General features: G+C 41.3%; 1 protein-coding gene across 1 annotated transcript in view; it reads left to right on the plus strand.

Annotated features, from left to right (window-relative positions):
- Positions 1 to 5,433: 5,433 nt before the first annotated feature.
- The window catches only part of vwde (von Willebrand factor D and EGF domains), a 247,121-nt gene continuing 237,946 nt past the window's right edge, over positions 5,434 to 14,608 (plus strand). Inside the window, exon 1 of the mRNA XM_080216599.1 lies at positions 5,434 to 5,644. Within this exon, the coding sequence (XP_080072725.1) occupies positions 5,575 to 5,644 (70 nt within the window). The 5' untranslated portion in view covers positions 5,434 to 5,574. The remainder of the gene's footprint in view (positions 5,645 to 14,608) is intronic.

The following is a 14,608-nucleotide window of genomic DNA, read 5'->3' on the forward strand; positions in this document are numbered from 1 at the left end:
GCAGGCGGTAAAGGAGGCAAACGGTATGTTGGCCTTCACTGCAAAAGGGCATATTGCTGCAATTATACAGGGCCTTGGTGAGGCCACACATAGAACATTGTATGCAGTTTTGGTCTCCTTTTCTGTGAAAGGATGTTCTTGCTCTCGAGGGTGTAATGCAAAGGTTTACCAGGCTGATTCTGGGGATGGCGGGACTGATGTATGAGGAGAGATTGACCAGGTTAAGATTGTTTTCGCTGGAGGTGACATGAATGAGGGGGGATCTCATAGATACTTATAAAATTCCATGCCCTAGGTGCAGGGAGGATGTTCCTGATGGTGGGGGAGTCCAGAACCAGGAGTCATAGTCTGACGATTCAGGGTAGACCATTCAGGACAGAGATGAAGAAACATTTCTTCACCCAAAAAGTGGTGAGCCTGTGGAATTCATTACCACAGGAAGTAGTTGATATCAGATCATTGAATGTATTCAAGATGCAGCTAGATGTAGCACTGGAGTGAATGGGAGCAAAGGTTATGGGGAGAAAGCAGGATTAAGCTATTGAGTTGGACAATCAGCCATGATCGCGATGAATGACAGCGTGGGCTCAAAGGACCAAATGGTCTCCTCCTGTTCCTATCTTCTATGTTTCGATGTGTAAGGCACAGCATATTACCATAATGTGGAATGATATCAGGGGACTGTATTGGAGGACCCCCGCCAAAGCAATGCAGGCACCTGAACTGCATCTTGAGGAACCCTATGCACTACTCCACTATTGAAAGGGTGGCAACATGGGCCTCATTATATCAGGTCTCCACATTAGTCTTATGCCTCCACTCAGGTATAATCAGCCAAGTCCAAAGCGGGTACCCCATGTCCCCCATGAGCCATTCCTGCACCCAGGACATTAGAACTCCACAATATGAAGCTGTCATGCATGTTGCTGGGGTGTCTGGCGCAGACTTGCATGATATTCAGCTGATGGTCACACACCAATTCCACATTCATTGAATGGAAGCCTTTTCTGATCATGAATCTTCCTGGATTCTTCACCAGAGGGCAATGTGCATGTAATTTATAGCCTCCATTTATAGCACATTTACTATCCCCATGATGGTCATGAAGCCTAGCAGGCCTTGACCAGGTCAAATTTATTATACTGGCCAGCCTGGGCATATAGGGCAATCAGGACCTCCTTAACACATTTGTGGATGGATGGCTGGGAAATACCACAAAGGTCTCCAATGGCAGTCTGGAAGGACCAGGTGGTGTAAAAGTTTAAGGTGACCATTACTTTCATAGCCACCTCCCCGCTCCCCACCGCCCCCCCCCCCTCCCCACCGCCCCCCCCCCTCCACCGCCCCCCCCCACCCGCCACCCCCCCCACCGCCCCCCACTGCGCACGCCCCCCTCCCCCCCTCCCCCCTCCCCCCCCCCTCCCCCCTCCCCCCCCCTCCCCCCTCCCTCCCCTCCCCTCCCCCCCCCTCCCCCTCCCCCCCCTCCCCCCCCTCCCCTCCCCCCCTCCCCCCCCCCTCCCCCCCCTCCCCCCCCCCTCCCCTCCCCCCCCCTCCCCTCCCCCCCTCCCCCCCCCTCCCCCCCCCTCCCCCCCCCCTCCCCTCCCCCCCCCCTCCCCTCCCCCTCCCCCCCCCCTCCCCCCCCTCCCCCCCCCCTCCCCTCCCCCCCCTCCCCCCCCCATGCCTGAGTTGCAAGGTCCTGCAACAAATGGCACAGGTGTTACACTGTATGGAGCCAGAGGCATTGGTGGCAAGCAATGTCTGACAGTTGTTCGAAGGACACTTGCGTGAGGAACTGCCAGGGTCTCTGCTTCCTCCTTCTACTACCTCCTCTGCTTGTAATTCATCCTCCTGCTCCTCCTCCTCAGTTTCAGCAGCAACCAAGAAAACAGCAAGATCAATGGGTTGCATTGCAAAAGCCATCTCGTCAATCTGAAGGGGAGAGGTTGGGGGGTATTTTGGGAAAGGGGAGAGACAGATGGAGAGAAGCACTCTGCTCGCCTCCAGCCCAGCAACACATACTTCCCATACATGCCCACAGCCCCCAGCAACATACACTCCCCATAGCCTCCCACAAATCCCCAGCAACACACACACACCCAATAAGACCGCCTTCCCTCACTGACTCCCAGCAACAGACACACCCCATATCCCTCCCACAGATCCCAGAGTGGCAACACAGCCCTTCCCCCTTATTTCCACATCCCCACATGCACACACACACATACAGAACTGATGAGTGCTGCTTGACAAGCCCTGAGACCACAGCACTGCCACTTCAGAGAGTTTCCAGCCCATCCCCTGCCTGCAAGTGCTTGCTGCTGCCACCACTAGGACCCAGAGTAAGCACTCTGACCTGGCTCTGTGCTGAGAGTCTGAGATTGAACCCCATGAGTGACAACAGTCTCCTCCCACCAACTCGCAGCCCTCCCCACCAACCCAAAATGCAACCACCCAACCCAAAATGGCCACCGCGAAACAACCCCTTCTGATCAGTATAGAGCAGTTTTAACATTGAGACTTGACTCCTCACTCATCCTCACTGCTTAAGCGTCTGAATCTGACTTTGATACTTGCAGTGTTTTCCTGACCAATCCGGTTGCCATGAATGAGGTCATTAAGGTAGTTGACCCAGTATGACTGGGGGGGGGGGGGGGGGAGTTCACTAATTATATTGTGATTAATGCAAAAATATGCAAATTGATGTTTTGCCTGTTGTGGGCGGGCTACCAATCACACCATATTCTTTTCTCAGTAAAATGGGAATGGGCGCAAAAACAGGCACCATTCAGTTGTAAAATTCCACCCATTGGATTAGAGGGAGCGAAGCATAGACTTAGGTGGGACTAGAAGTCTCTTGACTGTTTAGAGAACATTGCATAAAAGTAAATTAAGGAGAAGCTGGAAGGAGAATAGAGTGATTTGCAATGTTGAAAGCAATAGAAGGGTGAACAGATAAAGAAAAAAATCGACAGCAGAGAAGGAGGTCCATGATAATTATGCAGGATGAAAGAAGAGCTATCTGGTCTAATCCAAATGCCTGACTCATAGTCAATAGACCAGTAAGATTACATCACTTCAAGTACACCTCCAAGTATAAATATGTTTCAGACATCGAGTTCCACATCCATTGCTCTTTTGGTGAAAAACTCTCTTCAACTCCCCTTTAATCTTTCTACCAATTATTTTAAATCTGTGCCTCCTGACTTTTGACCTCTCTCAGTGGAAATAGTTCCTACCTATCCACTCTTTCTAGGCACCACGCCTTTGCAAACATTTCAATAAAATCTCTCCTCAGTCACTTCTGTTAACCCCAGCCTATCCAATCTATCCTTGCAGCTGAAATTCTCATTTTTTTGGCAGTGTGCTTGTAAATCTCTACTGGACTCTCTCTATTACACCCTTCTAGTAATGTGGTGACCAGTAATGCTCTATCTGTGATCTAACTATGTTCAGTACAGCTCTAGCACAACCTCCCTGCTCTTATACCCTATCCGTTTCCAAGTCACAGAAGTTTACAGCATGGAAACAGGCCCTTTGGCCCAACTTGTCCATGCCTTTGTAACACATAAACTAGACCCAATTGCCTGCATTTGGCCCATATCCCTCTCCAGGGGAACCCCACTGGAAACAAAAACACCCGTTATTCATAACTTCGGTCTTCTGACAATTTTGCATCCAATTTGCCACTGCTCTTGGATCATATGAGCTTTTAATTTTATTACTCGTCTACCATGTGGGACTTGTCAAATATCCCGCTTAAATCCAAGTAGCCTATATTAAAAGTGTTAATTGACTCTCTTTGTTACCTCCTAAAAAATCCTATCAATTTAGCCAGGCATGACATAAAAGCTCAAAAGGCTGGGAAAACTCAGCAGGTCTGGCAGCAGGGCTCTAAGAGCCACACGGACTCGAAACATTAACTCTGTTTCTCTCTCTCTACAGATGCTGCCAGATTTGCTGAGTTTTTTCAGCATTTTCTGGGTTTAGTTCAGATTTCCAGCATCCACAGCATGCAGCTTTTAACCAGATATGACCTTGCCTTCGTGTGATTGTTCCATACTTTCGTAAATGACAATTCATACTTTCTTCTCAAGAGCTTTTTCTGATAATCTATCACTGAAGTTCGGCTGACTGATTTGCAGTTAACTGTTATAATAAGGCACAGTGAGTCATGATCGGAGTCACAGCAGGACTTCCTTTACAACTTTAAGAAGTATTAGTACTGGGGGATGGTAGGAAATTGCTTAGATATACGAGAGTAGGAATCATTGAGAAAGCTGAGTGCACTGTCGGATAGCAAAGGGACATTCAAGAACACTGAAGAGCGATAAAAGGTTAACTATGGGGCAGTAATTTGGGAGTTTTAAAAAGAAATTAAGCCTTTATGATGACAGCATGAGGCTGGTCAGCGAAATTGGATGATCAGAAGCTGGTATGGTGTTGGGACTTAAATGGTGTGATTACATTTGATGAAGATTGCGAAGGAGCTGGAGGAAAACTGCAGCAATGTGTGCGGGTGAAAGAAGATTAAAGGACGCGAGCTTGGCAGAGGACAGGATAGAAAGCACGGAGGAAGTTGATGACCTTCATTGAGATTCCGTGGAATAAGACTGAGACCAAAGAGACAGATAATAAACTTGGAAAACTGTTTTTTGTTTCTGAATGAGATGCATCAAAATAGACCTCTTTAAAAAAACACAAAACGGCGGAGTTTCGCTCAAATCTGTGCGTGGCTACATAAAGACGCATATTCCCTTTGAAAGTATTCACTTGCGGCTAGTGAGAACAGAGCAATTCCTTCAAAATGAGTCTGGAGTTGTCTATGTAAGCTAAAAGAAAAAAAACTCGTCCGGATTAATTCAGTCTCATTCATCACTGTTTGCAATGTCCAAACTGTGGCGCTGTGCTCTGTATGGGGAGAGACGATGCTCTGCAGAAAGTGGGAGAACATTTCATGATGAGACTGGAGTTTCAACCTGATAATAATACGCACACGCACACACAACTAAACGAGCACAAAGCCAGAGACAAATCATGTGGGACAGTACAGTCTAAATCTGAAACGTAAGAAAGGGAAAAGTGTATAGAAATGTATATATATTAAAATAGGATAGTACTTAAAGCAGATGCATAGCCCTTAACAGTAGGGCAAAGCCATAGAGGGTGAAAGTTGTCGCGCGCGGGGGAGAGAATCCGCACTCGGGCACGCGCTCACCTGTCTCGAGGGCGCGCTCGCTCCAGCTTGATCTCCGTGCGCGCGCCCGCCCGCTTGCCCGCGCGCTGCTGCTGCTGCTCCCTTGTCCAGACAGCGCTCCGCCTCCAGCTCGAGCTTCTGTGTGTCCGGCGGCGCCCGGGATCCCCGGAGCACTCTGCAGCGCAGCCAGAGCCGGACACCGCGCTGCTCCCCCCTTCCCCACCATCCCCATCCCCACGCTCTGCAAGAGGCACTCATGTCACATCGTTCAAACATATTCGCTGCCCCCTGAACCAGGGGCAAAGAGAGAACATAAAAAAAACTTTGTGCGCGAACCGTCCCGTGGCAAAACAACAAACAAATTCGATTTTGTATTGGCAATGGCACTCAAGGCGTGTTACCTTTTCTGGACTCTGCTGCTGTCCCTCCACAGTGTGTCCTGTCAGTTAGGTAAGCGATTTTTTTTTAACCCAAGACATTGTAAAGGACAGAAAATGCTGACAATCTTTAAATTGCTCGTACCCAATTATTACTTGATTTGTTTTAAAATAAGAATGCAACATTGTCACTTTTATCTAAGTTAACCAGACTAAGGTTAGTCTGTATTTTTTAAAGAGGGGAAATCGTATTCGTACAATGAAGTATTTAGATAATTTCAGCGAGATTGAGATACACCAAATCGCATTGACTCCCAGTAAAATCATTCAATCTTCGAAGTCGAGTTATTCTCACTGAAGCACGTGCATGTTTTGTTTTCTTGAATGTGTCGTGTATATCTACCAGTTGCTGTTTACTTCGGAAGTGTTATTTGTACTTCGAATGATGTACACGATCTGTTAAGCAGGATGATTTTAATTAGCTACATTAATGCACAACGAGCGAAATATTACACTGAATTCAATACAGGAGAATGTCACGTTAGAAATATTTATTTTGGTTTTAGTGTGCAACTTTCTTTTTGAATTTTAGTTATCCCTGGGTCGGGACATCGCTTTAAATGAGGTCTTTTTCTGATTTGTTCTGTTGCAACACGAGACAGAATGTATCGATTTTAAAATACTGAATATCAAAATAGCACTTTTATTTAATAAATGTCGACATCATATCAGATCTTACTTTGTTAAAGTATGCGGCAGAGTTTTCCTAAATCTGCAGAAGCTGTGTTTTCTGTTTCGAGGGTTAATTCATATATGATTAAACAATCCAGTCAACTACAATATTTTTAAAACAGTTTTAATATAAAGTTACAAACTATTATCAACATTGTATGTAAATATTATTTCTCTCTATGGTCCTGTGGATTTAAAAGAATGATAATACAAGCTACAGGACTGTAGCTACAGGACAGAAACTAATGTTTCTCCATGTATGATGTTGCTAACTGATATATGTTTTATTGGCTGCAATATCTTTCTTGACATGTTATACGCCATAGTTTTCGTGTTAAGCATTGATCTACGTTGCAGAGATTTTACTGCTGCAAGGGCTTTAGTGTGTGCCTTGTCTGAGCTTCTTGGGTATTAAATCTGTAGGAAATATTGAAACAGTTCATAGTTGTTGAAAGAGCCAAACTTCTGGTTTATAAAATTGACAGGTCTTGAGTGGTCAAAGCAGATCTGTGAGTTTTGAGACTGAAATTTTCTAAGGTATTGGTGGTCATTTATCATCACCCCATCTGGTTTACGTGTAAGCATTCCAGCACTGAATGGCATTCCCCAGCTTTCGCTTACAACCGAAAACAATCCAGGAAAATTTTGTATCATTTTAAAACAGGGCTGTTTGTATCATTGCTTTCACTTGATAGGCAGTCAAAGATTACCATAAAAAGTAACTTTAAAGTCAGCTTTAAATATCACTTGAAAGGAAATAATGCTTATGTTACAAATTGGTATGGTAACTGCAAATGAGAGGTAGTAGCAATGAAAAAGGCAAAGGCTTTTCTATGTGTCAGTTATATTGATGATCTATCCTCTACAACAGCAGTAATTTCAGATATCAACACGTATTGGATTGCCTTTCCTAGCCTGAAGGCAGTGCTTAAGTCAACATACTTTGAGCACATTGAAGTATCTCCTATGCTCCCCTGGGATTGGAATTGCAGGGTAGTATCAGTAGCACATTGGACATTCTTCCTGATCTGCTCTAGCAGTTTTGGTGTAATGGAAATTTCGTACGTCTTGATTCATTGTATTCATTTTCTTATGTTCTAATATTTATTTTCCCTTGTGGTCAGCATTATAATTGTGTAGAATTTATTTTCTTTTTATCTATGTTGTACTACATGTAGTAGCTAAACCATATAATTAAGCTGTGTTTTGGCAATCTGTATTTTTAACTGGACTTTGGTAAACCTAAACAACACATTAACCACTGCCTCTGCAATCGAAAATAGTAACTCTGCAGTGGTTCCCAGAAACACAATTCTGTTGTAGCATCATTAGAAAACATCAATGGTGTCTGCTTTACTCTGGAAAAGAGGCACAAGGCATTTGAAACATGGTCATTTCCCCAAAAGTTTCAGCAAATCATTTAGTATTAAAGGATAAATCGACCAAGACTATTTTTCTGTTTATTAGCTTTTATTTATTTGTGTGACAAGTAGGCTTACATTATCACTGCAATAAAGTTACTATGAAAATACCCTAATCGCCACACTTCAGTACCTGTACAGATACATTGAGGGAGAATTTTGCATGGCTAATGTTTTAAACACAGCAGTAAATTATGAGGTCTCTTTAGAAAGATATTATTGAGAACATTAACAAATGAACTGGACTAGACATTAATTGTTGCAATAATTTGCTTATATTAATTTGAAATATTTTCCATTTGTATGTTACATACAGTTCCATATTTTTGTTACCAGTCTCATGGAATTAAGAATTCCTATTTTATATGCCAGTCCGCATGTATAACTTTCCAAATCTATTAATTCCACTTCATCTGTTGACATACTATTGTAGGTAGGTAATGGTCAGAAAAATAACTTTTTTGGGGAATTTCTGCTTTGATATTTCATCTGTCAATGAAGCAATGATGATATTTTCATGAATGCTATTGTGGCATGATTAAAATACATTTATAATGTTCTCTCAGTTGTCATTAAAAAGAAGTGTGTGAATTTGCTATGAAAATGACTACCAAGCAATTTTCCCATTCCCAGATGTATTAATACACAGAAAAGACTCTAGAAAACTTTTTCTTCTGTATTTATTCCTTTAAAATAGAGTAAATGTCACTTTGAATCATGCCACATTAGTTTAATGCAATGAAATTGAAAGGAGTAATTGTCTAATTTTTCTTATACCATTTGTATATTCAAAACTGAGTTGAATTCCTTTGTCACCCAATATGAACAGTATGTAAGATTATTGGGGAGGAAAAACTCAACTATAATTTAGCTCTGTCTTGATTGATTGATAAGCTTTGGCTGAAAGTATTTAAGTAGCGCAATGAGGCAAATCAGGACTACGGTGTTAAGTATATAAATATTAATTTTTATGTATGTGGACAAGCTGGGTGGAGGAAGCTGGAATTATCATCATTCAATGTTTTCTGAAAATATTAAAATGTTCTTCTGCTCATTACTTAAATGGTCAGCCCAAAAAGACAGAACAAAGTCCTGTTAGTAATGAGAAACCATCTAGCATCCTTCAGGATAGATGGTATTGTGAAAAACTACCCCTTTATAGACTTCACAGCAGTTTAACAATTCCTGTGTTGAAGAAGATTTCCTGGAGGGAGGGAGGAGAATGCATACTCTCACAGTGAAGTGAATGAGAATTTTAACACATAAAAACATTGGAAACAAAGGGCTGAATTTCCATCTGAGTGCAGAGGTGTATTTAGATGTGCGAATGGCCAGACGTGATTTTTTCGTTGTTGAGGAAATTAGATTTTCTTCTACATTCACACCATTTCCCTCTGCCCTTTTTGTGAGTTGGGGATGTGTAGTATGCAAAAATGCAAACCTGCCTTCCCTACTGAGACTGGGTTTTCCCATTTTAAATGGGAGACGCAAGCCAGATTTGAGCATTCATGAGAAAAGTGGAAAGTCTGCTAAGGAGTCAGGATCATTCTGAAAGGTAAGTGTAATATATTTTGATGCCTTCAAATATGTGGTTTTGTAATATAGGTGTGTTTTAATGCAATGATTCGTAGGGATCTGTGCTGCAAAATAAAGTAGATCGTGACATTGACGTAGAGACACAGGACAGTCTGTCTAATTCTGCCTTGAATAAATTCAATGACCCAGCCTCTATTATTCGCTAAAGAAGAGAATTCCATAAACTAACAATCCTCTTGAGGAAAAAAAATCTCCTCACTTCAGTCTTAAATTAGGGACCTAGTTCTAGTCTTCTTCACAAATGGAAATATCTTCCTGGTATCTATCCTGTCAAGCCTCCTTAGAATCTTATGTTTAAATAAAATTAATATTGAGTAATTCTTCACATGCATTGCAGCACTTTTCTGATGGAACAAATACCATAATGCATTCAAAAGTGTAAAAAAAATTATCATTTTTGTGCCCTGATTTAATTGAACTGGCAGATTTAGCTGCTTTAAAAAAAAAATCTGCTTTTGATAGAGAAAAAGATATGCATCTGCTGTCCCTCCATTGATTGATAGCACTCAGCTTCAAAGTGGAAATGGACATCTCTTCTATCAGTAGAGCTGTTATGACAGTTGTCTCATTATGAATGCCTGGTGGGTTTCAAAAGTAAAAAGCCTGACAACACCAGGTTTAAGTCCAACCGATAGTCCAATGCCGGCATAGCCACATCAGGGTTTCAAAAGTACCAGCTCTTTAGAAGTCTCATTGAACTAAGAGCTATTGAAACATTTACCAGCCTATAATAAGAGAATATATATTTCATATGTTTTCTTTTATCTATGCACCTAATAGCAACTTGAAAGATTACAACTTATATCTCCCTTGGGATTTTTCGTCTGGTACCATGAAGAGTGAGTTTGTATTCAGTTTTATTTGAGCTTGTTAGTTATTTGATGATTTTCCAATGACTTTGAAATAATTCCCATTGTTAATGCATAGCATATACTGGGTGAGTGGCTATGGAAGATGTGTAGTGGAGGTGTGCATAGAAGTGATATATGAGATGACATGGGCAAATCTGAAGGGGCATGGATGGCATTGAGGAAAGTGAAGTGGCCTGGGGACATTGGGTGTGTAAGGGGTAAAGGAGTGAGGTTTAGGGAGCCTTTAAACAATGTTGAGAGCTTGGTTGCCGTGTTGGAAAACTGATTTGGCTTTCTAACTGGCCGTCCTCTGCACCCAAACTCCTTACACATTCCATTACAACCAACAAATGCACTGTGAACCTAATCAATGTATAAAAAGACAAAAATCCCTTGTGAAATCACTCATGGGTCTGGAGTGAAGTTTGTGAGTCATGAATGTGTGCTGGTTGAGTTTTCCCGGATTAAAATTTGACCACCCATGCAGATCTAAACCTTCCTATGATCTCGGTATTAACTTCTTGAAAAAGTAACTGTGGATTTCTTTTTCATTGGAAACCTCTGACTTTGTCTGCTGCTGGGATTCTCTGGTGACGCTGCAGTGAATGGAGTTTTGGCCAAGTGCCAAATTCTCCGTTCCCACTGGCAGTTTAGTGGGTATTGATGGGATCAGAGAATCCTGCTCTTGGTTTTTTGTGGGGTTTTGGGTAACATTAGTAAGTTCACATTGTTATCCATTCTATAAGAATAAAATCATTGCATCCTTCATTCTCTCCCTCTTGGTAGCCTTTACCAGACTTGTCTATCACAACACCCACAACCAACTTTATTGACCTGTGATTAAACTGCTTGTCATTCAACAACCTTCCCTTGACCCAGTGCTTGCTAATATTGACTCTCTCTCCTCAGTCAATGTCTCCCCCCACCACTCCATTTTTTTAAGTTGTGTCATCATCTCATCTTTAAAAAGCTGAGCTTCAACTCCTTCATCTACCCCTCTGCTTCACTGATACAGTCAGTGACTGTATTGTCGTCTCCAGATTTCTATCCAAGGGTGGAATGAACATATACTTAGAGTAAAAACAAATTACTGTGGATGCTGGAACCTGAAAGCAAAAGGGAAAACACTGGAAAATCTCAGCAGGTCTGGCAGTGCCTGTAAGGAGAGAAAAGAGCTGACATTTCGAGTCCAGATGACCCTTTGTCAAAGCTAAAAGGCATATAAAGTGAGAGAGATTTATACTGCAGGGTAAGGGAATGAAAGATGAGTCATAGCCAAAGAAACCAGGGGAAAAGACTGCTAATGGCTATCCATTGAGAGAATAAAGGGTGTGAGTGGCCAAATGGCAGAGAAGCTGTAGGCTGTGACAGATGAAGATATTGGAGGGATGGAAATTTATACCTGCAGTATAAATATCTCCCACTTTCTATGCCTTTTAGCTTTGACAAAGGGTCATCTGGACTCAACGTCAGCTTTTTTCTCTCCTTACAGATGCTGCCAGACCTGCTGAGGTATACTTAAGAGTATGCTGAGTAGATTGACTTTCTGATTTTTGAAAGCACGAATAAGTAACTGAAATTATGCTAAAAATAAGTTTTTATTTTTGCAGATGTAAAGGTTGGATATTTCTATTCTAATGAATTAGATTAAGATCAAGGTTCCTGTTAATTGAGACAAGCATAATTTTATATAAGACTCATACATGGTGCCTTTAAAATTCACAAAGATGTTTCAGAGATGCATTATAAAGAAAACTTAAGTGAATTCCATAAGGAGATATGAGGGCAGCTGACCAAAACCTTGGCCAATTTGTTAGCTTTAACTAGCACCTTAGGAGGGAAAGAGTTAAAGAGACAGAGGTTTGGGGGAGAACTTTCAAAAGGTCAAGAAAAGAATCAAAGGTTAGTGCATGTGATCTGAGGCCAAAATAGTGTCATATGAAGCTACAGAGGTATTGTTTCTTGTGCACTATACAGACAAAACATAGAGAAAGAAAGGAGAGAGTGCAGAATGTAGTGTTAGAGACATAACTAGGGTGTAGAGAAAGATCAACCGAATGTGATCTGATGGCAGGAGGGAAGAAGCTGTTCTTGACTCTGTTGGTATGTGTCCTCAGATCTTTATTTCTTTTTCCGGTCGAAGATGAACAAGAGCATGGCCGGGATGCAGGCGTCCTTCGTTATGCTGGCTGCTTTTCTGAAGTAGCTGGAAGCGTAGACAGTGACAGTGGATGGGAGGCTGGTTTGAGTGATGGACTGGACTTCATTCACGACCCTTTGTAGTTTATTGCCATCTTGGACAGAGCAGGAGCCATACTGAGCTGCAATAAACCAGAAAAAATGTTTTCTATGGTGCATCTATAAAAGTTGATGGAAGTTGTAGCTGAAATGCCAAATTTCCTTAGCCCTCTGAGAAAGTAGCATTGGCATTGGAGGGACCAAGACGGATTGGTGATCTGGACACCTAAAAACTTGAAGCTCTTAACTATTTCCACTTTGTCCCTGTTGATGTAGACAGTGGCATGTCCTCTACTAAGCTTCTTGAAGTTGATGATCATCCTCGTTTTGTTGATGTTGAGGGAAAGATTATTCTCATCACACTAATTCAGCAGATTATCTATCTCTTTCCTGTCTCTGTGTCTCTTTCCTGATGGGAGTAGCATTAAATTCTCACATTAGAATTGGCCACAATAAGATAAGCAGTCATTGAGTTATGAAACTCTACAATGAAGCATGTTACATGCAATTTCATGCAACTTTTAATTACCCAGTTCAAGAACAAATAATGATGTACTTTTTCCCAGTTACGAGTGCTATCTTCAGGAGTTTGTGTTTGTTGTATTTTGCAATTATAGTTTGGTTCCCAAAGTAAATAGTTTTCAACACCAAAAATATTGGCCATGTTTCTGTAGCATGTTATGTGTTTGCCCTAGGAAAAGAATATATGACCATTTAGAAGAAATAAAATTATTATAAAGGTAGAGGAAGGTGGATACAGGGTCTAGAAGACCAGAAAATTTAATCTTGTTTGTATTGTGTTACCATATTTAAAATAGGCAACAGTTGGAGAGTTAGAATTGGACTTAGTCCTTGTGAGTTAGGTTAATTAAGAAATCAGGTAGAGTAAGAATCCCTATTGTTATCAAAGGGAGATTATTTTGAGTACTGCTGGAAAAAGAGAAATGCTGTTCAGGTTTTTTGTATTGCACTTATCAGGACAGAAACAAGAATACCAAATTTCAAAGGGAACAATTTATATTGCATGAGCAGAGGGTGTTAGTTAGTTGGCAAGTGGACCCTGATCAAGGCATTGCCATGCAGAATATGTAAGGGAACATATTCCCAAACTTTTGTTTAGATTCAAAAAAGGCAAGTGCACTTGGTCAAGACAGTGTTATTAGGAATGCACTAGAAAACAGGTTTTTGTTTAATTGAGAAGAGGCTTAATGCCTGAATAGATTATTTTAGTTAGCTGAGGACAGGACTGTATGTGTGAATATATGTATTTTCTAGCAAGCATAAGTGAGCCATGTTGCGAGCTCAACCAATAACCTTAAATTGGTTGTTAGCATTCACTAAGCAATCCTGAAGTACACTTTCAATCGCAAAATCACATCTAGTTTTGTAGACTTTATTCTGAATTTTATAAGTATGGGCTGGTTGAACACAGTCAACACTCTATCTATGGCAAACAGCCAAAGGGACATGCTGCTTGACATGATCCACCAATCATTGGGACATCGCATTGGCATTGAAATTTATATACATTACTCATTTTGTGGTAGCCTGAATGTCTTTTTGGCTTGATGACGGTATCTTGTTGATGGAGAACATCACTTCTGTTGCTCCTACATAGTACCAGCATGAAATGGCTAGCTTTACCTGTTGCTCAAATTTTTGAGATACCTTGCCTTCCAGGGAAATCTGAGGTTATCAGTGCACTTTAAGATTATACGTGGATAATGATCAGTTAGGCCAAGTATTGGAGATTTGTTAGTCCTGTGGAACTATAACAAGGGACTCTTAAGAAAAGGGTAGAAAATTTGGGAAGAAAATTGGCAAAAAATAGAGCTGTAATGGGAATATATTAAGCAAGTGGAAAAACAAAGAATAAATAATACTTAATAACTAAAAACCAAATGTTAAGAAAGGGAAAACAATGAACAAATTTGTTAGAACATTGAAAGATGATAATCTGGAGGTTTTTTTGATTAACTATGTTGTGAATCTCTATTTCTTAGCCTTCAGAGGAACCTGGTTGAGGGCAAGAAACTAAAACATACAACTTTATAATTTATTACATTTGCTGGCAGATCATCCCTGAGCTATATTCTGCTACTAAGCCCTTTAATCTGAATGCAAACTTTGTCAAAAGGAGGTAAAGTGTCTACAAACGGATGTAGACAGATTAAGTGAGTGAACAAAAAAATTAAAAGT

This window comes from Carcharhinus amblyrhynchos, chromosome 2 (genome assembly GCF_965287045.1).
Source record: "Carcharhinus amblyrhynchos chromosome 2, sCarAmb.v2.hapA, whole genome shotgun sequence".
Classification (NCBI taxonomy): domain Eukaryota; kingdom Metazoa; phylum Chordata; class Chondrichthyes; order Carcharhiniformes; family Carcharhinidae; genus Carcharhinus; species Carcharhinus amblyrhynchos.